The sequence below is a fragment of the Pelodiscus sinensis genome, chromosome 4 (assembly GCF_052426305.1).
Source record: "Pelodiscus sinensis isolate ZL-2025 chromosome 4, ASM5242630v1, whole genome shotgun sequence".
Classification (NCBI taxonomy): Eukaryota; Metazoa; Chordata; order Testudines; family Trionychidae; genus Pelodiscus; species Pelodiscus sinensis.
Genome location: NC_143055.1, coordinates 44,925,251 through 44,947,482, shown reverse-complemented (window position 1 = coordinate 44,947,482; position 22,232 = coordinate 44,925,251). Strand labels below are relative to the sequence as shown.

Genomic DNA, 22,232 nt, shown 5'->3' with positions numbered 1-22,232 from the left:
TAAGTCATTTGATGAATATCCTAGGGGGGTTCTTTTGTTTTAAAGTAATTTGCAGAATAGCTTCTTTGTATCTCATTACTATATTTAAAATATGGTTTATGTCTTAATTCAGCTCTACAAATGAACAGCAAAGCTACTACTGAAAAATTAGTGGTATTATTTACCTCTCTTTTCTGATTGTACAGCATGCCAGCTGATAGTCTGTTGCATATGCACCCCTTCACTCTGCAAATATTAGGTCAATTTAAGATTAAACTTGGATAGCTGAAGAATACAATGTAAACCAGTGTGGTAGGTTAGGTCTCCAGTACAGATACTACTGTCAGTGTGATGATTAACTTTAATATTTAAAGTGTGTGAGTTTGAGCCAAATCCATCTGTGCTGTATGCACAGCTCCTCCAATGAATATTTTCCACAGAGATGCAGATGTTAATACAGACATTTCTGCTAGTGTTGCATTTGGCCAGTTTCTTCTTTTCTGGATTGAAGAGAGAGATGGGTTTATGGAGAAAGCTTGTAAGGTTGAAAGCAATAAACCTATCAATCCAGTTGAAAAACAGTTGAATTTCAACTAAAAGTTTTAGTTTTATGCCACTACCCCCCACTGCTATTTTCTTGGATTGCTCTGAATTCTCTACTGCCAACGATCCAAATTAATTTTTGCAACCAAAAGCACTTTTATTTAGTTTTTGATCGTACATTAGCTATGGTATCATTGGACTCAGTTCACACTCCATTAAGGAAGAAATGTAGCTAAGAAAAGCCTTTTGTTCACTTCTACACTTTCATAAAAAACAGAGATTAATATGAACATAGCACTTGGCTAAATTCAGTAACAGGAAAGTATGCAATTTATAAGGTTGCTTTGTCACTCCCAGGTGACACTAATCCGATAGAAAGGAAAAATGGAATGAAAATTTCATTTGAAAGAAGAGTCCAGAGGGCTTGGGGAAAAAACAAGTACGCAATGACGGATAACAAATGAATTAAAAACAACACTCTATTACAGCTGGAATCCAGCACACATTACAGATGAAACAATGATGAGGCAAAACACACAATGCCATTTCTGACCACTGGTCACACCAAAGGTATTATTTTAGTCAAATTTGTTCAGATGTTAATACTGGGGTCAAGCACAGGTAGTATAAGAAAAACCATTGACTATTTAGAATGGCACTGCTTACATCACAGAATCTGTAGCCAACCACTGAAGGTCTTTGCCATGTGTATGTTGACCGTTTCATCCATTACCATTCACAAGCAATGCCAATGTGGCTATCAATGCCAATTCTCTACATGAGAATAAAAGGGAAGTAAAGTAGAAGTAAATTCATAGCCATCTAAAACAGTGGCTCAGCTTAAGCAGCAAGACTTCTATTCAGAGACAGCTGTGCTGCAAGATTGCCTCTGAACAAACCAATGCCATTAATCACCAACGCATGTGTAGAATAGAGAAATGGAAAATGTATCCTGTATTATGAGTTTGGATACTACAAGACAGAAATATGTTGCAACTACAAGCCACTGAATCCTTTTTTACAGGAAAAAAAAGAATAAAGAAGTGGTGAAGGGAAAAAAATAAGGGGAAGGAACTTTTTGTAAAGCAGTAAGTATTAGAAACGTAACAAATAAAATTGTTTCAGACCATTTCATCTTTCCCTAATTGTTCACCATAACAATGTACACCATTAAAGTTTTATGCATTGACTTTCCATGAAATTAAATTCCTTATTATGTTCCTTACTAGAAGACTTACCTGGCATTGCCTGGGTCCCTCAACACAGGGTAGCTGGCAGTGTGGGGGATGCAGGAGTAAGGGCAGAGCCTTGGGAATGTGGAGGGGTCGGGCAGGAGGTTGGGGATATCGGGGGTGCTGGAATCAGAGTTGGAAGTTGAGGAGGGGCTCAGGGCAGTGGGCTGGGGATGTGTGGCTGTGAGAGTGAGGGTTGGGGGTAAGGAGGGCTTAGGTTGGGTCCAATCCAGTGACGATTTTTCTCTCCCCACCCTTCAGCTGACAGAGGTCTTTCTCCCCCTATGGCTGGCCAGGAGTCTTTTCTCCCACTCCCAGCTGGCAGGGGTCTTCCCCCACTCCAGGTGCTGTGGCCAAGGACCAGAGGGGAAAGAGTTTGGGGCAAGTTGGCTACTTACCCAGTCTGGTGGCCACTCTCAATATCACATCCCTCCCCTCTCTGCCCTCTCCACTTTCCATGTTATGGAAAACAGTCCCATTCCTGGCACTTTCCATTTTCCTAGCACAACCAAACCTTGTTTTAAGTTAGGATAAGAGGAAGCTATATACAAAATTTGGTGGTCCTAGCTCTTACCATTTAGGTGTTCTTGAAAAAACAGACTTGCAGACAGATAGACAGACAGATGCACATTTCTAAAATATATAGACAGACGACATATGTACACCATATTTATCCTGTGAATGTCATCTACCTGGAAATAAAATATTTAATTAATCTATTGGACTTAATTAACAAGGCCCTAGAAGCAATCATAGTTCTGAAATATCTATAAGGAAACTTATAAATCCAAATATGTACAGTAATTTATTCAACAGTTCCATTTTTAAAGCAAATCCCAGATACCAGCAACTATGACTCTTAACAAGGTTTCTAGCAAGTTCCTGATGATTATTTTGCCAAGACAAACTTCCTAACAAAATAACCTGGTAAAAAACCTGTTTAAAAAGGAACTAATCTTTTTAACATGGTATGTTATGATTCTCTTCTTTTCGAAGTATAAACTATGCACTCAGGTGGCATTTGAAGAGATGTTTTCCTATTACTCAACTTCACAAATATTACAGAGCTGTGCACAATATACAAGTTGAAAATTAGATATTGCAGTATACAGATGTTTCTTCATTAGTGATGAAAAATGAGCTAACACAAGAGCAAAAGTTCAGCCTCTCAACTTTGTCTTGGCTATTTCCTACTATTATGTTAGATTCTTTCACACAGACTCTGAAGTAAACGTCTAAATTCCTGCGGGGATATTGCAAGGAACTGAAGTAATGCCATAAACTCTACTAAGCCCTTTTAAACTAAAGATAAGGCATAAATGTCTTTCTTCTTACAAAGTGACATTATTCAGGGACAAAGAGGAAAATCTGCAACCGAAAACTTGTCTGAGAAGTAATAGAGGTGTTACCATTGAAAAATCAGCATTTATCTTCAGTGGTGTCTAAAATTATCTAAGTTTATTAAAATAATCAAGTAAGAAAAATATGTATCACTACCTAGTGGGATGAAATAACTATTGGTATAAATACTGATTAACTGAATAGTCGATTAACCTCATGAATTGTTACCGGTTAATTGACTATTCTGTAGTCTCTGAAGTTGGGGCAGGCAGCAGTGTGCTCCGGCCCCACTCCCAAGGAACCCGTTGCCACTCCGCGCTACTACCTATATATCAGAAGCAGTAGCGTGGAGTGCCAGGTGGGAACAGATCCACGAGAGGAGACAGTTTAAAAACCAGCTCCCCTCGTGGACTGGCTTCCTGTTGCCCCACACTGCTGCCTCTGATACAGAGGCAACAAAGCAAGCAGGGTGGCAGTAGCCCCTGTCTGAGGTGGGGGAGGGGAGAAGGAGGCTGAGCTTCCAGACCAGGTAAGAGCTGGAACTGAGCCAGGCTGCCTACCTGCCCGGCTCCTAATACACTTTAAATGCAGAGCTGCAGCTGGGGTAGGTCCTGGACCTAGCGCAAGCCAGGACTGAGCCAGGCTGCTGTCAGCCTGCTAAAAAATTTATTGGCTGGGGCGGGGGTGGGGGGTGGGGGGGGGGCGGAAGGAAATGCATGTTGTCTATGGCAGGGGTTTCCAAACTTTTTGATACTGGGGTCCAGTAAATCCATTCATGAGCTTTTGGAGGACCGGTAACATTTATTTGCATATTTGCATATTCATTAAGCAAATGACAAATATGCAAATAAAATTGTTTCGGATCCTCCCAAAGCCCCCAGTGCCAACTTTAGCCCACAGAAATGTCAGTTGGGGCCAGACAAGTGAGAAACAAAAACACAACCCCTCCAAGCCCCTCAAACCTCACTAATGTGGCCCCAACTGTGCTTGTGGGTGCTGGCACGGAGTTCTGGGGAAGGGTGCCAATGAGTGCTGGGGCAGGGAATAGGGTGCTTGCAGGTGCTGGGGAAGGGACAGGGTGCTTTTATGGGTGCTGGGACAAAGTACTTGTGGGGGTCTGGGGGGGTGAAGGGAACAGGGACTGATACATGGGGGTCCTGTAGCTGCCAAAGCCCAGGAAGTGCGTGGGCCGCTCCCCCAAACAGTGGCACGGTACCTGACACGCTGGTCCGTTGCACGTTTGATGCCTTCCTGTGCAGGGGGAAGGGGAGTCCGGGACCACACCTGCCCCAACCGCTTGGGCAGCGTGCGCCTTGCTCCTCTGCGCCCCATGGCAGCACGCACCGCCCGAGCAGCTGGGGCCGGCACAGTCCCAGATCCCCACCCACTCCCCTGCACACAGGAAGGCAACAGGGGAACAAAGTCCCCAGTGCGTGATGGACCGGCATTTTAGGTACCGCGCCGGCTGTTGGGGCAGGGAGGGGAGCAGCCTGCGCACTTCTGGGACCTAGTGCGCAGCTGCAGAACTGCCCCCCAACCCCTCAGGAAGCCTGCGCTACCTCCGTTGACACTGGGAGTTCAGTGCGGCATTCATCTTGAGGGTTGTGGGAAGCAAGGTGAAATCTTGCAAAACATTTTCGGAGGCCCAGTATTTTTTTTCCTAAGGACCAGTACTGGGCTGCGGACCACAGTTTAGGAAATGCTGGTCTATGGTATTAATCTATAAGCTTTTGCTTAACGGTTAATCGACCACACTATTACATCCCTAGTATAAGCCAACTTTTAAAAATGGTAACCACTATATATTCATTCTCTCTCTCTCTCTCTCTCTCTCATATTACACTAAATGGATGGAATTAACAGCAACTAGAACTCAAAGAAAAATTGCTGGTTTCATTAAATCACTAAATCTATTCTAAACCACTGCTCTTTTCAGTATAAAAATGTCATAACTTTAACTGGGCTTCTCTTCAATGAAGCAGACAAAATACCTCTCCAGATGTCTGTAGTAAAACACAAAGATGGAGTTTCTGGAAGATTGACAATGTTAACAACTGAAAGTCAAATATCAACTCCTGGCTCGAAGATCCATGTTTTCAGAAGAAAGATCTTTTAAATGAAACACTCCATCACAATTACTGACATAACATATTATTGGGATATACGGTACATTTGATTTTTAAAAAGGAAAGCTGTATTTTTATATTGACAAATAAAATACATTTTCATTCCTGCATAAGCTTATCAAATGTAGTATGTACTCAAACACTGTAGATCCTAGAGTTAGAAGCAATCTAACATTTTGATGTCTAAGTTCCATTTGGTTTTAGCAAAGTACCAATTTTATACTGCTGTTAACAGGAGAAGCAGCCACCGTGAATTTGGAAGCAAATCAAAATCAGACCTGAAAGTTGTATTTTGACCTATGATAATGGTCAAAATCCTATACTGTGATCTCTCTGACTGCACAGGGATTGTGTTGTCTTGGACTTCCTGTTTGTACCGTGTCTAATGGGATGCTGATCCCTCAATCTTTAACTGCTGCCACAATACAAAATAATAGTTATTTAGATGTTCTAATGTGTACAGTATTTATCAATGAGCCATGAATCCTTCCTTATTAAGCCTTGTGTGGAAGCCTATGATAACAGATGAAATTTCAAAGTAGCTTGAGATGTAGCCATCTTTTACTAGGCTCTAACGTCAAGACAGCTCAGTCAGTAGATAAAATAGATTACTCATGCATAATATTTTCCAGTACAAATTCTTATCTTCTGAGAAGCCACTACCATGTTAAACAGAAGTATATGGGCTACAGCTGCAGCCACCAGGAGTCCACAGAGCCGATCAGGATGTGCTCAGAACCTCCTGCCAAGATGGCTGAAAGCCCAATATCAACAAATTGGACAGTGTACTCTTAGCAGACCCTCACCAAAAATATGTAAGCAGTACCTTGAGATTTAATTGAACTAAGCTGCTTGTAGAGCTATGGACTGAACACTTATGAAGTAAATTTGACCATTTGGCCTTGGATATAGAAACTAGCTAAAAATAAATACTCCCAAATATTCAGCATGGAAGTTATATTGAAGCTTTATCTCCAGCTCTGAAAAAGCATCAACAGTTGGATCTGTTTTCCTCCACAGCTGTATCAAATACTCATCATGTCAGCTCTTACATGTGTGCAACAAAAGAACAAAGAATCAATATTTATCAGACCTGAACAGCGTTTGAGCACTGAAATTCTGGACACGTGTGATCATGTATAGAATATTGTAAGTGGATGCATGTTAAAATAACCCTATTTTTCACTAAGTTGTTGTAAACCACAGCTACAGTTTTAGGCAGAACCAGTCTCTAGAGTTTGAAATAAACTGTTTCATTGAGAGTGGAAAAGCTATTGATTTTCTAGAGGCCATTTCCACCCAACTGTGCATGCACTGGTGTGAGTCATACATGCTTCTTTCCAATTCATTCACCCTAGTGACTATATACTGTGTCAAGCCAACTTCAGCTTATATAATAAACAAGATCTTATGATAAAGGAAGGAATGTCCCTCAGGTGCCTCAGTCAGCTAGCTAAACAGTACAGCTGTTTCTGGATTACAGTGTTAGTATTCCAGATTTCTTCAGGCATGTGCCATGGTAGAATGGGGAGGAAAAAAAAGGAAAAGCTATCCTTTACATTTTATAAAGATACTTATGACATCTACTCATTTAAAATAATTTTTAAAGACCTCACAACAGACTAGAGGCCTGATCCTTTTCTCATAGAAGTCAATGGATATTTTGGATTTGTGCAGAGCATTTATAAGTTGCTCATCACCTGGGTAAACCATAATGCTTACAAAGGACAGAAGAATTGGATTACAAGTCAAAAGACAATGGGATATTTATGAGGTTTTGTTTTAAACAACTCATCCATACCAGTCTAGACGGATGTACTCACTGTTAAATTCACTTTTGAGTTGGGGAAGTATTTCCCCCCTAGTCTACTATTATAACTGGAGAAATATTTAGAAAAAAACAAAAGGCAAATAGATGCACAGAAATAGGAAAAAATACTTTCAAACACATGAAAAGCAACTCACTACATGAACAACCTAAAACCAGATGGAATTTTTAAATTTAAGGATGCAGGAGTTTGACTCAGCAATATATAGTGAAACAACAAAAAAGCACTATTTACATTGTTCCTCCCATTACCACCAAGTTACCTTGGGCATCATACAAACCAATATGGGAAAAAATTCATCATAATAGTAGTAGCATAGTTGATTAACTGATTAACCAATAAGTAAAAGCTTATAGGTTAATGCTATAGACTATATGCATTTCCCCTCCTGCCAGTAAATCGTTTAGCAGGCTGGCCAGCAGCCCAGCTCAGTCCTTGTTTGCATCGGGTCCAGGACCTGCCCCTGCTGCAGTTCTGCATTTACAGTGTATTCCGAACCTGGTGAGCAAGCATCCCGGCTCAGCCCCAAACCTCAGCCTGTATCAGAGGCAGCAGCGCAGTGCAACAGGCAGCCAGTCCACGAGGAGAGCTGGTTTTTAAAACTGTCTCCCCTCATGGACCAGTTCCTGCCTGGCACTGCACGCTGCTGCCTCTGATACAGAGGCAGCAGTGCACAGTGGCAGGGGGCTCCTTGTGAGTAGGGCCAGAGCGCACTGGCTGCTGGCCCCTTCCCCCGGGGACCATAGAAAAGTCGATTAACTGATAAGAATTCACGAGGTTAATTGACTATTCAACTAACCGATATTTAACATCCCTACATAATACCATATCCAACCTCTTAAAACACAGTGATTAAAAGAAAAAATACCAAGAGGCTACAGTTTAATAAACACCCAAGAATGGTATCTCTACAAGTACTTTTGAAGTTTAAAATGTACTTTTAAAAAAATGGGCAGGGTTAAAAAAAGATGATTTTCAGAGTTGAGTGAGTGAGTGACACACTAGGGACCCTCATAGAAGAGTCAAACAGCACCATCTTACTTCAGGCACCATGGTGAAATCCTAAAACTGTGGCCAGTACTTAAACTTCTATACCTGTCAGTAAGGGGCCAAAGGATCAGGTTCTCAAGGACTAAAAAGTTATGGCATTCATAAATAGTACAAACTTAGTCAACTTGATTTATAAGCAGCAAATGTCCTCCTTGTTTCCTTAATCTTGGACCAGGTAAATAAGTCAGTGCATACACACAAATGTTAAGTCACATTTTTGTTTCTACCTAAATTAGAAATGTTTGAACCTGAAAATTATGAAGGGGAACATTGCCTCCACAATCAACAGGGGTGATGTGTGTAATTGTATATAAGTAATCTCCATTATTGCTGGGATTTATACAACTAAATCTACAATCCAATTAGTGACAGAACAGGCACCATAATTCATATGGGACTATCATAAAACTGAAGGGTTCACACCCACAGATAAGTTTTACTTTACCTTTAACATCAGTTTAAAATTATGCAGCTATGAATTTAATCTGGAGTTCTTAGTGTTTTGAGATAAAAGTAAATTAGACTATTGACTCCACCCCGCTAAAAAGCCATTTTCTCCTATTGAAAGGAAGGCTCACAGATTCTAACATCAGGATCTACTCTGACCTCCTGTATAACACAGGCCTCAGAACTTCACCAAGCTAATTCCTAGAGCAGGTCTTTTAGAAAAACATCCAATCTTGATTTTAAAATGGTCAGTGATGGAGAATCCACCATAACCCTTAGTAAACTGTTCTAGTGGTTCACCATTAAAAATTTACACCTAATTTCCAGCACAGACTTGTGTAGCTTCAGCTTCCAGAGACTGAAGGATGTGACACCTTTCTCTGCCTACTGAAGAACTCATTATTAAATACTTGTTCCCCGTGTAGGTGCTGAAAGACAATAATTAAGTTACCCTTTAACCTTCTTGCTATTAAGCTGAATAGATTGAGTTCCTGTAGCTACTGAAGCTATTGAGCTATCACTAGAATGCAGGTTTTCTAATCTTTTAATCATTCTCCTGGTTCTTCTTTGTACCTTCTCCATTTTATTAACATCCTTTATCTGTGAACTCCAGAACTGGGCACAATATGGCATACAGCAGCAGCACTCTTCATTCCTAGATGTATGCAATTACATTCAGCCACATTAAAATGTATATTGTTTGCTTGAACCCAGTTTACCGAACAACACGAATCCCTTTGAATCAGTGAACTGTCAATTTTGTAATTTACCACTTCCAACTTTTGTGCTATCTACCAATCTTATTAGTCATAATTTTAGGTTTTTTTCCCAGGCAATTGATAAAAATGTAAAAAGTACAGATCCAATAACCAACTCCTGGGAGACTCCACTAGAAACAAACCTGCTCAATGATGATTCCCTGTTTATAGTTACATTTTCAAACTATATAGTGTTTTTAATCAAAACGTCACACTGTACCAAGTCAAAATCCTGACAGGGGTATATTAAATCAATTCTAGTATCTTCACCAACCAAACTTGAAATAAGATTTTTTAAATGATATCAAGTTAGTTTGACAAACTATGTTGATTGGCAGTTATTACAAAACCCTTTAATTATTAATCAAGTCCTGTATAAGCTACCCAATTATCATGTCCGAGATCAATGTTTGGCTGACAGGCCTATAATTATCTAGATTACCCCTTTTTTTTAAAAAAGGATACAACATTAGCTTCCTTCCAGTCTTTTGGAGCTTCCATGGTGCTCCAAAACTTACTGAAAATCAACATTAGTGGTCCAGTGAGTTTCTCAGGCAACTCTTAAGATACAATTTATCGGGACCTGCTGATTTTTAAATGTTTAACTTTTGTAGCTTCTCTTTAACATCCTCCAGAGATGCTAGTGGGATGAAAAGAATGTTACTGCCATATATTGAGCCTATATCATCCTTTTTCTCCCCACAATACAGAACAGAAATATTTAACACTTCTGATTTTTGCATTATTATTTAGTAATGGACCAACACCATTGCTGGGATTATTTTGTTCCTACTATATTTTTAAAATCTTCTCCTTATTGTCCTTAACTCTGTTGGCTATAGATTCCCCCTTGTGTTCCTTGGCTTCCATTACCAATTTTCAACAGTTCTTATCTTCTGATCAACTTCTACTTTCTTCCATTTGTTATATTTTTTTTACAACTGTCTTCATTTCCCCCAGTATCCCATAGGTGTTTTTAGCCAGAATTATATTATAACATTATTATATATTAGATGAGGCACCCACAACAATCTGTTTTTTTTTTTTAATTCTTGAATGTTGAAGCAGTCTTGTTGCATCATGTCTTTAACTGGCACCACAACATCAAAATACATACTTCAGAATCACCACATGTCCAACCTGCCGACAGGAGAAATACTAGTAGGATTTGAGTTCTCCTGCCACCATGTAAATAGGAGGATTGCAATTCTTCCACTGGTACTTCAGGTTTCAGTTGGAATGTCTGGGTTTAGCATGATAAAAGAGTTATACTACCTTAGAATATATTACAAGATTAAAGGAATCACTCATAAAACTGAAACGTCAAGTGGAATATTTAAAGATTTATCTCAGTTTAAGATACTCACCAACCCTGCAATAGGAGTCGACAGTCTATTGATCTTTTTTACCAATCCAGGCTTTATTGCATTCAGTAACCTGTCATGAGAAAGAAACATTTCATATGAAAAATGAATAAAACACATGAATTAAAACCCCTTTTTCCTAGCATTTATATAATTAAATTGTATTCCTGAAAATAAAGGAAAACCGATAAAATCATTAAACCAAGTATTACATAAAATTTCCCAAATTTTTAACTCTAAATCAACTCAGTGTCTATAAGCTCTTGATAAGCTTTGATCTATATCAGATCATCACACTCCACATTTGAAGGACCAGACACAGCACCGTGGAAGACTGACCAGGAGAGGAAAAGTCAGGGTGCTCCTAAAGGAGTGGAAAGGAGAGGATAAAATAGCAGCTTTTCTATTGCAGGGGTAAGGAAAGGCAAGGGGGTGTGTCCCTGCAAACAGCCTACAAGACCACACCACATTTTTGCATGTGTATTTGAGGATGAATTAAGACCCTGAAGTTCTCTCACGCACTTGAAGTGGCACTCTTCCCGCTCAAAAATTATAAAGTAAATAAAGTGTTTTTTAAAACAAAGACTTTCATGATTTTGGTGTCTAATGTTCAATGTCTATAATATTGCAACGATCCAAACTATATGAGATGCCTGAAAACAACTTCACAGCTCTTTTCCATGAAACTTTAAGAGGACTTAACATTTGTAGCTCTGTGGACTTAGGAGGAGGTGGGTAGGAAGCAGCAGGCCTGGAGCCAGTAGTCAAGTTTTCCATGTCATCTCACAGACTACATGAAAACCGTAACACTAACTAACAGCATTTTCTTACATGCAAATCCAATGCGCTCATCAAAACAAATACTTCTTCAGAGAAGACAGTGGGTGAAACTCCCAATTCAGCTACAGGGAAAGCCTAACTGTTAAGGGATAGGACAGCCTGGGAACTCTCTCTCCTTTTCTTCTCTGTTCACCTACCCACAAGTAGTCTACTTTCCCTGTGACTATTATGTCCGTTGATATCCTTCACTTATTCCACAGGGAGTGAAAATAACCCCCATTTTCCCTCTCCAAAGAGGATGATAAGCCTGAAATGCTCAAGTCAAACTGTAGATTTGCTACCAAAAATTGGTGATATGCCTCATTGCTAGAGTATAACCAAAGTTCTTAAACATCCAAGAATTGCCAAAATAAGAATGTCTTAAAATAAAACTCTAATATGTTAAGAGACAAAAGCCTAATACGATGAGGTCAAGAATTTAACTAATCCTCCACAGAGACAATATCAGATTAAAAAAAAAAAAAGTACTTTGTTTTCAAGATCTTCACATACCTTTGCTGGAAAAAAATTCATTGTTGAGGGCTGTCAGTTAATATTTTTAAAACCCTAAATGATAACCTTAGTTACAAACCTTTAGTTTGTAAGGTGAGAGGAGTAGACTTTAACTTCCAGTAAGTCTGAGCTCTCTAAATCAGTGGTTCCCACATATTTCCTTCCCCTGCCCCCAAGAACCGCTTTGTCATCTTTCATTGTATCCTAAGACAGTTTTCATTTCTGGCACTACCAGAATGCTCCAGGCAACATAGCCTTTCACACACATGGAGCACAAGAGCTCACACTGTGGAGGATGCCATTTTATCCTCCATACAGCAAAGCACTGAAAGACTATTTCAGTATGTTCTGGCCCTGGCTCTAGAGACATGCCACTGCATAACCCACAGACCACCAGGGTCTAGGGACCACCTCCCTTCTAAATTAACCAACTTCCCATTCAAGAATTCACCATTTGACAGGGCTTAATTAAGGTTTTTAATGTACTTGCTCTTAACCTATATGGAATTTTTTCAATGCATATTTTTTATATTCAGTAACGCCATGTTATTTGGAAAGTTAGCTCCCAACACATGCTGTGGATTGCCGGGCAGGACTGAAAGCCCCCAGTTACTTGTTATTGCACACTGAGACACAATCCATATGGTCAGTAACAAACAAACACTGTAATAATAATAAATCTACAGGATACAACAGAAAATTAACAGGTGAATTATCAGTGTTCTATTCTTAGATGCGTTCCAAGCACTGCATAATTCCTCACAGGCACCTAAACTGCTGCCCCAATTTGAGCATAGGAGACAGCAATTCATTGCTGTAGCTCACTGCTGAAGTGCTCTTTCAAAACTTCCCTGAGCCACATAGCTCTGCCCTGAGCTTTTCTGATAGCTTGTGTCCGATTGCTCATCTCCACGCTCTACCCCAGCAGCAACTTTCCCCACTCTTGGCTGCACAGATATTATGCAGGATGCAGCAAACAGCTAAAACTGTTGGATATTTTTTTCTTACTGAGATGCAGTCTTATGAGGGAACACCACCAGTGCCCCTTCAATCCACCAAATATATATTAAACTGTCATTCTGCATTTATTCTTCTGGTATTTGAATCTTTCCTTGAGGCTGTCAAGATGGCCAGTGCAGAGATTCATGAGGCAGGCAAGTAGAGGGCTAAGCAGAGTCCCACAGGATCACTATTGGCATTGCAACATCACTAGCGGTAATCACTGGTTGGAACTGTCAGTCTCTTGTAGTTTTCTGAACAGTCCTGTGTTGTTAAAGATGTAAGCATCAGGAACCTTTGCTGACCAGCCCATGACCCACCTGTGCTTGAATAAACACAGCAAAATAGCCATTTCTCTTTGTGACTCTGGCAAGGCAGGCTGGGGCCATAATAGGGATGTGTGTGTGATGGGCCGCCCTCCCCCCCAATACTTTATGAAATTGATTTGTGGACATGAATATACATAACTCAAAGGTGCTTTGAGCAAATTATTTTGTGTAACCCATCAATCTTCATGTCATGATCTGCCCGTTCTGTTTATCTTACTTTGATGTGTGTATCATTTTTGTGTGTAAAATTAGACATATGGTGTGGGGAATACTTTGTGGGTTTCAAATGTGTGAATGAGACACATGGAGGGTGTTACCTTCAAAGTCTTGATGAGCAACTGTTAAACAATCTCTTTTGTCCTTAAGTCTAAGCAGTGGTTGGTAAGAAGTAGCCTCAATTCTTTAACAAAAACAATAGGAAAGGAGAGGCCTTGGTCTTTTGGCTGGGCTGCACCTGAAGGAAAGGTGCAGAAGACCCCAGCATGGGGAAGACAGACCTGGTTTGGAGGGGCAGCTGGAAAAGAGGTTTTAGGTGAGTTTGAGAAAGTGTGTACTGAGATTTCAGTGTAGAATTAGCTAAGCGTTTTTGCACTTCCCTGTCCGTTGAAACAAGCATTCCAGTGAGTATGTGCAGTGCCAGAGCAAGGTCCCAAGTATGCATGAAGATGCAAATTACATCATCAGAAATGTGTAGTGTACACATGTCCTTAACAGGCTCTCAGTTTAATCCTCTCTGTTGTTTACATGTACAAACGGACGTCCGTTTGATTTTAGAGAAAAAAATCTGCAATAGGATTATCTTCCATACATACGAGACATGATTTAAAAAGAACATGTACAGCTACTAAACAAAAAGTTTAGAATTCATATTTTTCTTCCATCTACACAGAATTACACAATTAAAAGAATTTCTGATTTTATTTAGCAAAAAAAAAAATAGTACATATTTTTCCAAAATGTACATTTATATTCATGTCACGGATTTCTCTTTCAGACCTGCACAGCAACAAGACCATAAACGAATATTTTATGTTGCAGTGGCTGCAATAGTCAAAATAAGACTTTTTTCCTCAAGGACTCTTTCCTGTGAAGACTCCAATTTAATAGGTCCTTCAATCTAATCTACTAGTTTTACAGTTTAGAAAATTAAATGTTGCCTGAGGGGAAAAGTGAGACTCTTGCAACAGAGCAGCATTCATTTAATCCCCTTCTGGTGCATAAATTATAGACGATAACCTATATAGCAGGTTCTCACCAGGAAGAGAAAGCAAGTCATGGAGGTCTTAATGGATACCCCAAACGTCAGACTGTTTTTAAAAGCTCTTCAAAATCGTTTGCACTGGCATGATTGTAGATGGAGATTAAGTTAGTGGGGAGATGGGAGGAAGAAGGGAAGGGTTCCAGGAGTAGAAAACAAACAATGGGGTCAGACCTGAACAGTTTATAACCTATAACAGCAGAAGTATGGAGAAATGAAGGTGACGCATCATGCAATCATCTTCATTTATTTAGATTGTTTCCCTTAGGGAAGCCAAGTGTCTCCAGGACAACCAGCTCTCATTTACTCAGGAGCATGCCAAAGGGAACTTTCCTCCAAAGCACACTGTCTGTTTTTAAATAGAGTCTTTAAAACATTAGGCTGACTGCCAAAATACCAAGTACCTGAAACTTATTCAGCCACCAGCCCAGCTGAGAGTTGCAATTTACAGAGGAAACTATCGTGAGATTTTCCAATCTAATCTACTTAGTTTGTTCATATTTTTCTCTACAGTTCCTGAATACTTACTCCTACATGGAGTGCCTCTCCTCCGTCCAATTCCTACAATGTGTGCATGCACACACATGCTATTTTAAAGTTAATTCTACACAGGCTCAAATGGAGCATCCCTCTTTATATTTAGTGTCATTAATTCCACCTGATATCTCATTTCAAATATACAGACCATTCCCAGAAGTGAATGGACCTAAACAGAAATCTACAAACAGGTGTATAACAGGGCTTGATTCACTGCACAGCACCTTCTGCTGGTCACTGGGGAAATCAGCTTAGTTCAGCCCTGGAGCGTCCCCTTCTGGACAGGGTCTCACCTACTGTTCACTACCACTTTGTATCAGGGCCCGCAGTCCTCCCAGACCAAGTAGCCCATCCCCATGGTACTGCCCTGTAACAGTGCCTCTGCACACTGGGGTCCTCCCATTCAGGGAACCCCTCCACCCTCTTTGCCCACCTTGTCTCAATGATCTGCTGCCAGTCATTATCTAGCCCCTATCTCAGGGGCAAACTTCAGTCTGAAATGGCCACTCATCATTGGCAGGGGTGGACCTGCTGACTTCTCCTGCCCTGGCTTCCTCCCTGCAGCCCTAATATCCTGAGGCCCTGAGAGCAAGCCTGGGAGTTTGTCTGGCCAGAGGTCCCTAGCTTTGCCGGCCTTTCTCTAGCACCACTCTGTCTCAGGAAGTCTCTGTAGCTTCCCTGACAGTCAAATCCCTCCTGCTGCACCACTGGAGCAAGAGTCTCTGTCTCTCTCCTCTCCAGGGCTGTGTCTAGACTGCAAGGTTTTTTCGAAAAAAGTGGCCTTTTTTCAAAAAAAACTATACCTGAGTTTAGACTACCACAATAAATCAAAAGAACGCGGGGGTTTATCGACAGCGGTAAACCTCGTTTTACAAGAAAGAACGCCTTTTTCGACAGATCTCCAGGAAGAAGCCCTGGTGAACAGTCCAGCCTTTACATGTTGAGCACCTCCGTGGTTCCTGTCTGCAGCCTCTTAAAGGCACAGGCACCCAGACAAGCATTGCTGTCAGGAAACCAGCCAGCACACCCGCACCAGCAGTGCTACCCATGTCCCAGCCTCAAGGCCCCCCGGCCCTTCACAGGACAGTGAGGAAAACCCACCCAGGGCACTAAAAGGCGGGCACCAGCCTGGTCTGGCCCAGAAATAAAAAACCTCCTGTAGCTCTGGTCCCAAGAAGAAGCCCTGCAGTCGCACCGCAGGAATGCAGACATATATAATCACATTGCCCAGGGACTGGCCAAGAAAGGGCATCACCCCCACGCCATGGGCCAAGTCAGGGCCAAGGTCAAAGAGCTGTGGCAGGGATATGCCAACGCCCGGGACCAGAACTCCTGCTCCAGGGCAGCTCCATAGAGCTTCCCTTACTACCAGGAGTTGGAGCACAACATGGGCGGTGGTGAAGCCCAGACTCCACTGTGTGTGGTGGAGTCCCGGTTACCCTACCACATCATGGACCGACCCCCGAGGAAGGATGACCAGGCAGGAGAGGCGGAAGAGCTGCACCCGGAGGAGGACGACGAGGAGAAAGAGGAGGCAGCAGAGACCCTCTCCCAGGAGCCGGTCCTCCAGACCCCAGAGGTCTCCCAGGTGTCTGTGGACATCGGGGAGGGATCATCAGGTCAGTGCTTTGAGGGATCACCACACACACGCAGATTGGCAGTGTGGGGAGCCAGCTAGCCCCATTGCCATGGTAGGGCCCCTGTGAGGCTTTCAGGGCGCTGCCCAACTCACACACAGTGTCACGTGTAACACCCCTGAGTCTCCTGTCCAAAGGAGAGCCCCCTGCCAGCCACAGCATGCCCTTGGGGACAGCAGGGGTGCACACAGACATTGATTGTCTCCTCTTCTTTTCCTCCACAGCTGGACTCTCTACCCAACAGGGGAGCACCACACCCACACCACCACCATCCCGGACCCGTGGCACCCACAGGCACTGGCAGGTCTACACAGACCTGCTGAAGGAGCACGTAGTGGCCCTGCAGGACCTCAACAGGACCCTCCAGCAGAGGACGGAGGCAGAGGCCGAGTGGCGCAACAGGCTGCTGGATGAGCTGGTCCAGCAGTGCACTGCCATCTGTGCCACAACGCGGGAGGTTCTAGCCTTGCCTGCCCCTGCCACAGGTACCACTTCTTCTGCACGCCAGGCCCCTGCTCCTGCAACCCCTCCAGCCCCCCAACCCTGCCTGCTCCCGAGCCCTCACAGGCCCAACAGCTGCTCCCCCCGCCCCAGGCCAGGATTGGCTCTCGCTCAACCCAAGCCCAAAGCCATGGCGGTGCCAAGACGCAGGAAGGTGGCAGGACCCTGCGATCAGGGAAGCAACAGCCTACTTGAGCCCCCCCCTCAGTGTTCAGCCCTCCTGCCCCCTCCCGGTGTTCAGCCCCCTACCATCCCAGTGAAAGGACACTTCAGTTATGGAACAAATTCTTTATTTCTGAGTGACAGATTTACTTTGTTTATAAACAGTTGAACGATACCAAGAGAAAGGTGGTTTATACACAGTTAGCACATTTTCTGTATTGCTACGGTTTCTACTAAAAAAACCGATGGGGGAGGCCCTGGGGAGAGTCAGTGGGCTCCTTCTGAGAAACTCTCCCTCAGGGCCTCATGGATTCGGACACCAGACTGGTGAGCCTGGCGGATGGCAGCCATCTGGGGCTGCTGAAATGGCCTGTCCTCGCCATCAGCACCTGTCCCCTACCCCGGGAGGAAGGCCTCCCCTCTCCTCTCCACCAGGTTATGGAGGGTGCAACATGCAGCCACCACCTCTGGGATGTTGCGTTTGCCCATCTCCAGGCATGAGGAGGCAACGGAACCTCCCTTTCAGCCAATTGAAGGAGCATTCCACCTGGATGCGAGCCTGGACAAGATGCATGTTGAAAAGCTCCTTGCTCGCATCCAGGTGGCCGATGTAGGGCTTCATGAGCCATGGCATCAGGGGGTAGGCTGCGTTGGTCACTACGCACACTGGCATCTGCACTTCCCTGAGCGTGAGATCCCACTGGGAGAAAAATGTTCCTGCCTGCAACCTGCGGTACAGGAAGGAGTTGCGGAATATGAGGGCATCATGTGCACGTCCCGACCACCCAACACAAATGTCCATAATGTCGACCAGGGCCTGCAGCACCATAGAATAGTAGCCCTTCCAGTTTATAAAGTGGGCTGCTCAATGGGGCGGTGTTCAGATTGGGATGTGTCCCCCATCGAGGCCTCCTCCGCAGTTTGGGAAGCCAAGGGCAGCAAACCCGGCAAGGATGTTGTCCAGGTCCCCGAGATGGACAAGCCTCTTCAGCACCTCAACATTGATTGCCCTCACCACCTGCAGCATGAGAAAAATAGAAAGAAACCAGGGAGTTAGACAGGTTACCCAAGTGCTTGGGAGGAAAACCCTCCCCCATCCCAATCCACCTCTCCCCTTATCAGAATGCTCCCCTCCCCCACATCAGTGCAGGGGTGGCCGAGGAGCGGCCTCCAAGTGCCACTCTATCCCCCACTCCCTCTTGCCCTTGCCTGGCAGTCCCCCTTTCTCAATCCCCACACTCAGCAAGGCCTGTCCCCCGAGAGTGACTTACCGCCATCAAAACGGCCCTGACAGTAGACTTCCCCATGCCAAACTGGTGTCCCACGAAGTGGTAGCTATCAGGGCTGGCCAGCCTCCACAGGGCAATCATGACCCACGTCTGCAGGGGGATGGCCGGCCGCAGGTGGGTGTACTGGTGTTCCAGAATAGGGGCAAGCCAGGCACACAGCTCCAGGAATGTGGCCTTCCACATCCGGAAGTTGCGGAGCTAATGGTCGTCGTCCCAGAGCTGCATGACGAGCTGGTCCCACCAGTCCAAACTCATCTCGTGCCTCCAAATCTGCCTGTCCCCAAAAAAGTTTGGGGGCAAGGACAGAGCTCCTGCATCCCAGAGGAGGGTCTCCTGGATGCGGTCTGGGTCCATATGTAGCAGGAGATTCATGACAGAGTCATGAAGATGTAGCAGAAGCATCAGTATGGCAGCATGAGGCCATCACCTACCCAGGGGCAGCTCAGGCTCCATGGCCAAAAACAGTGAAAAGCACGAAAAAAAACCCTGCAAATAAACTGCTGTGGTGTCCGAGGATGCAGGGCAACCAGAGCAAGCACTGCAGCAACTTTGCTTTTCCCTGTAGGAGGTAGGCAAGCCAGAAGCAGGAGCAGAGCAACAGCTGTCCAGGGGGATCCCTTTAAGCACGCATCTCTGCAAAGGGCATGCAGCAGCACCGGGAAACAAAGGCTGCCCCCATGCCCTGCCAGAAGCACTTCTGGGTGCCTTTTCTTTTTCCCCAAAAAAGAGTGTCCGGCAGTTTGGACGCTCTTTTTCAAAAAAGCGGATTGATTTTTCAATCCGCATAATGCAGTTTAGATGCTCCTTTTTGACAGAGGTTTTTTCGAAAGATACTTTCAAAAAAGCCTCTGTCGAAAAAGGCGTGCAGTCTAGACATAGTCCAGGAAACCCTATTCCTACAGCCCCAGCTGAATCCTAAATATCTGCAGCCCCATCTGTGGCTGCCTATCACTCAGTCTCCCATGACTGGTTTTAGCTCTTTTAAGGCTAGCATGGGGCAGATGCCCCACCATAATCTATATTCGTCTAAAATTTGTTTTAAGTTGTCATTTCACGTATTCAGAATATAGGCAGCTTCTTCAGTCAGTCCATACCATACTTGGAATGAAGTGCAAATCTGAACAACTAATTATGGTTTTAAAGTGTGATTATTCCAACCGTAAGCATTCTAGACATTATCTTTATAACCAGGGATTCTTCATCTTTTTCTAGTTCCATATAAGCAGCCTGCAGCTTCCTGTAAAATAGTTCTATGAAATGTGTCATGTGCTTTACGCTGAAAAGTATATTGCTCAGTGTTTTAACTTCTGCATAATGGTGTTATCAAGTTAACCAATTGTACAATGTAGAACATAGAAGCAACAAATCCCTTCCCTTCCCAACACATACACTGGCTATCAACGTAATCCTGAAAGCGCTAGTTTTAAACTTACTTGCTTTGTTGTATCATCTTGAACAGAAACAAGTGTTATTACTTTTCACAAAATTATCCCCTCTTTTTAAAAATTCAATCACAGTACAATTTGTCTCCTTGGCTTCTTTACAGCAGTGAATTCCAGACTGACTATACACCGTAAAGTAGTGATATCCACTCATTTGTTCCACATTTAATGCCTTTTAGTCAAGGTTGGATGAACATTAACGGGAACCCTACAGCCATCAAAACCCACCTGTCCCAAGTGTACTTGCCAATTCCTCAGACATATGCAGAGATTAAATTACAACTGTTTACATTAGGATTGCCAGCTTGTGTGTCCCCATGTCATTTGACAAGCTCTGATGTTCATTTTTTTTCCATCTGTGAAAAACATTTGCTACATTTAACCTGCTGAGAAGCATTTTCACCATCCTCTTGAGCATGGGGATAGAGCCCAGTCCCATGGTCTGCCTGCCCAGCCAATCACAGCCTGCAGCTCTTCCTGCCCTGTCCACTCCCGACCACCCAACCAGAGAAAGTTCAGAAAGATTCTTAGTCTAAAGTTTGATGAGGCATTGGAACTGGGTATGTGTAAAAGGGTGAGCTCCCTTCCCCTTCTCCGCAGAACTAGTGTGCTAACGAAGTGAACCTCCCACTCTGGGTGCGTGAAAGTAAATGGACACGTATAAATGAAAGTCTGCCAAAAATCCCATGAGTGTGAAAATTGTGCTTATTACCCCTAGAATTTATGAGCAGATGTATTGCAGAACTGGCAACCTTATGAGGACAAGGCGAGGGAGAGGAGTGAGTGACAGAGGCAGGGTCTTGGGGGGAAAGAGGCAGAGCAGAACCTCCCCAAGCCAGGCTGCATGGGCGCAGGAGCTGCCAGAGGCATGTGGCAGAGCTGGGCAGTGAGAGACGTGGCAAGGCGGAGGCAGAGCCAGGCAGCGAGGCCGGGGTGAGAAAGGTCTGTGATGGGACTTGGGTAGGGTTACTTTACGTCCGTTTTTTCCCAGACATGTCCTTGTTTTCACATGTTAAATCACCGTCTGGACAGGTTTTTTAAAAGGCAAAAAATGGGATTTTTTGCCCTGCAAAGGGGACCAGGGAGGGGGCAGTGGCACATGCCTTCAATGGAACATTCAGAGCCACATGCCTGGACCATTCACAGTCGCTCTGCACGCATGCCCCAGAGCAGTGGTCCCCAACCATTGGAGGCTGCCGGGCGCCAGAGGGTGGGGACACTTGCGTGCCCGGGGGCGGCCCCCCCCATAGCCGCACGCCCAGGGATGAGGCCCCCCTCCCCAAGCGCCACGTGCCCGAGGCCGGCATGCCCCCCCTCCGCCAAGCACCGTGCACCTGGGGCCAGAGTTCCCCCGCAAGTGACGCGCGCCCAGGGCCGGCACCCCATCCAAGCGCTGCACGCCCAGAGCGCGGGCGGCCAATCTGCGGTGCTCCCAGGGCCAGCGCTCACCATGCGGCCCGGGGCCGGCTCCGGCACCATGCATGCGCCACTTGCCTGGGGCCAGGCCAGTCCCGAGCACTTGGTGGGCACACACAAATGCCCCCGCGGGCACCACGGCGTCCGCGGGCACCGTGTTGGGGACTGCCCCAGAGCCTGGAGGGAAAAGCTCATGGCTCTGGTGAGACCCAGGGCATTACCCTCCGCCCCACTAGATTTATGTCCCAGGCTGTGCAGGAGGGAAAGAGCATTGAGTTAGAGCAGGGAGGCTGAGGGTGCCTGGCTCTGGAGGAGGGGAGAGGCTCTGGGTTAGAGCACGGGGCTGAGGGGTAACTGGCTCTGGGGGAGAGGTGGGTGCATTGGGTTAGAGCAGGGAACTGGGCATTAAAACTTCTGGCTGCTTTTCTTTCCTGTAGGTGGGCAGTGGGTCCATTGGTTAGATTTGGGGGGTTCCCATCTCTGCTCTGTGAGGACTGTGGGAGCTGGTGCTTGGTGGGATGGGCAAGGAAGAGATTCTGGGAAGCAGGATTGCCGAGTTCCTTTTCTAGCCCTGCCACTTCTCTGCTCTGTGCCTTTAACTTCACATTGATTGTACTGATATTTCGGTAAATATTGTATTGACGTTTTTTTTTATTTCTTA

At 44.3% G+C, this 22,232-nt stretch overlaps 1 protein-coding gene across 10 annotated transcripts in view; it reads right to left on the bottom strand.

The window, feature by feature from the left end:
• Positions 1-22,232, bottom strand: part of LIMCH1 (LIM and calponin homology domains 1) — a 281,384-nt gene that overhangs the window by 147,667 nt on the left and 111,485 nt on the right. For all 10 annotated transcript variants that reach the window (XM_006111913.4, XM_075930517.2, XM_075930518.2 and 7 more), the window contains one exon: positions 10,673-10,742. In XM_006111913.4, coding sequence (XP_006111975.3) covers positions 10,673-10,742 — 70 coding nt within the window. The remainder of the gene's footprint in view (positions 1-10,672; positions 10,743-22,232) is intronic.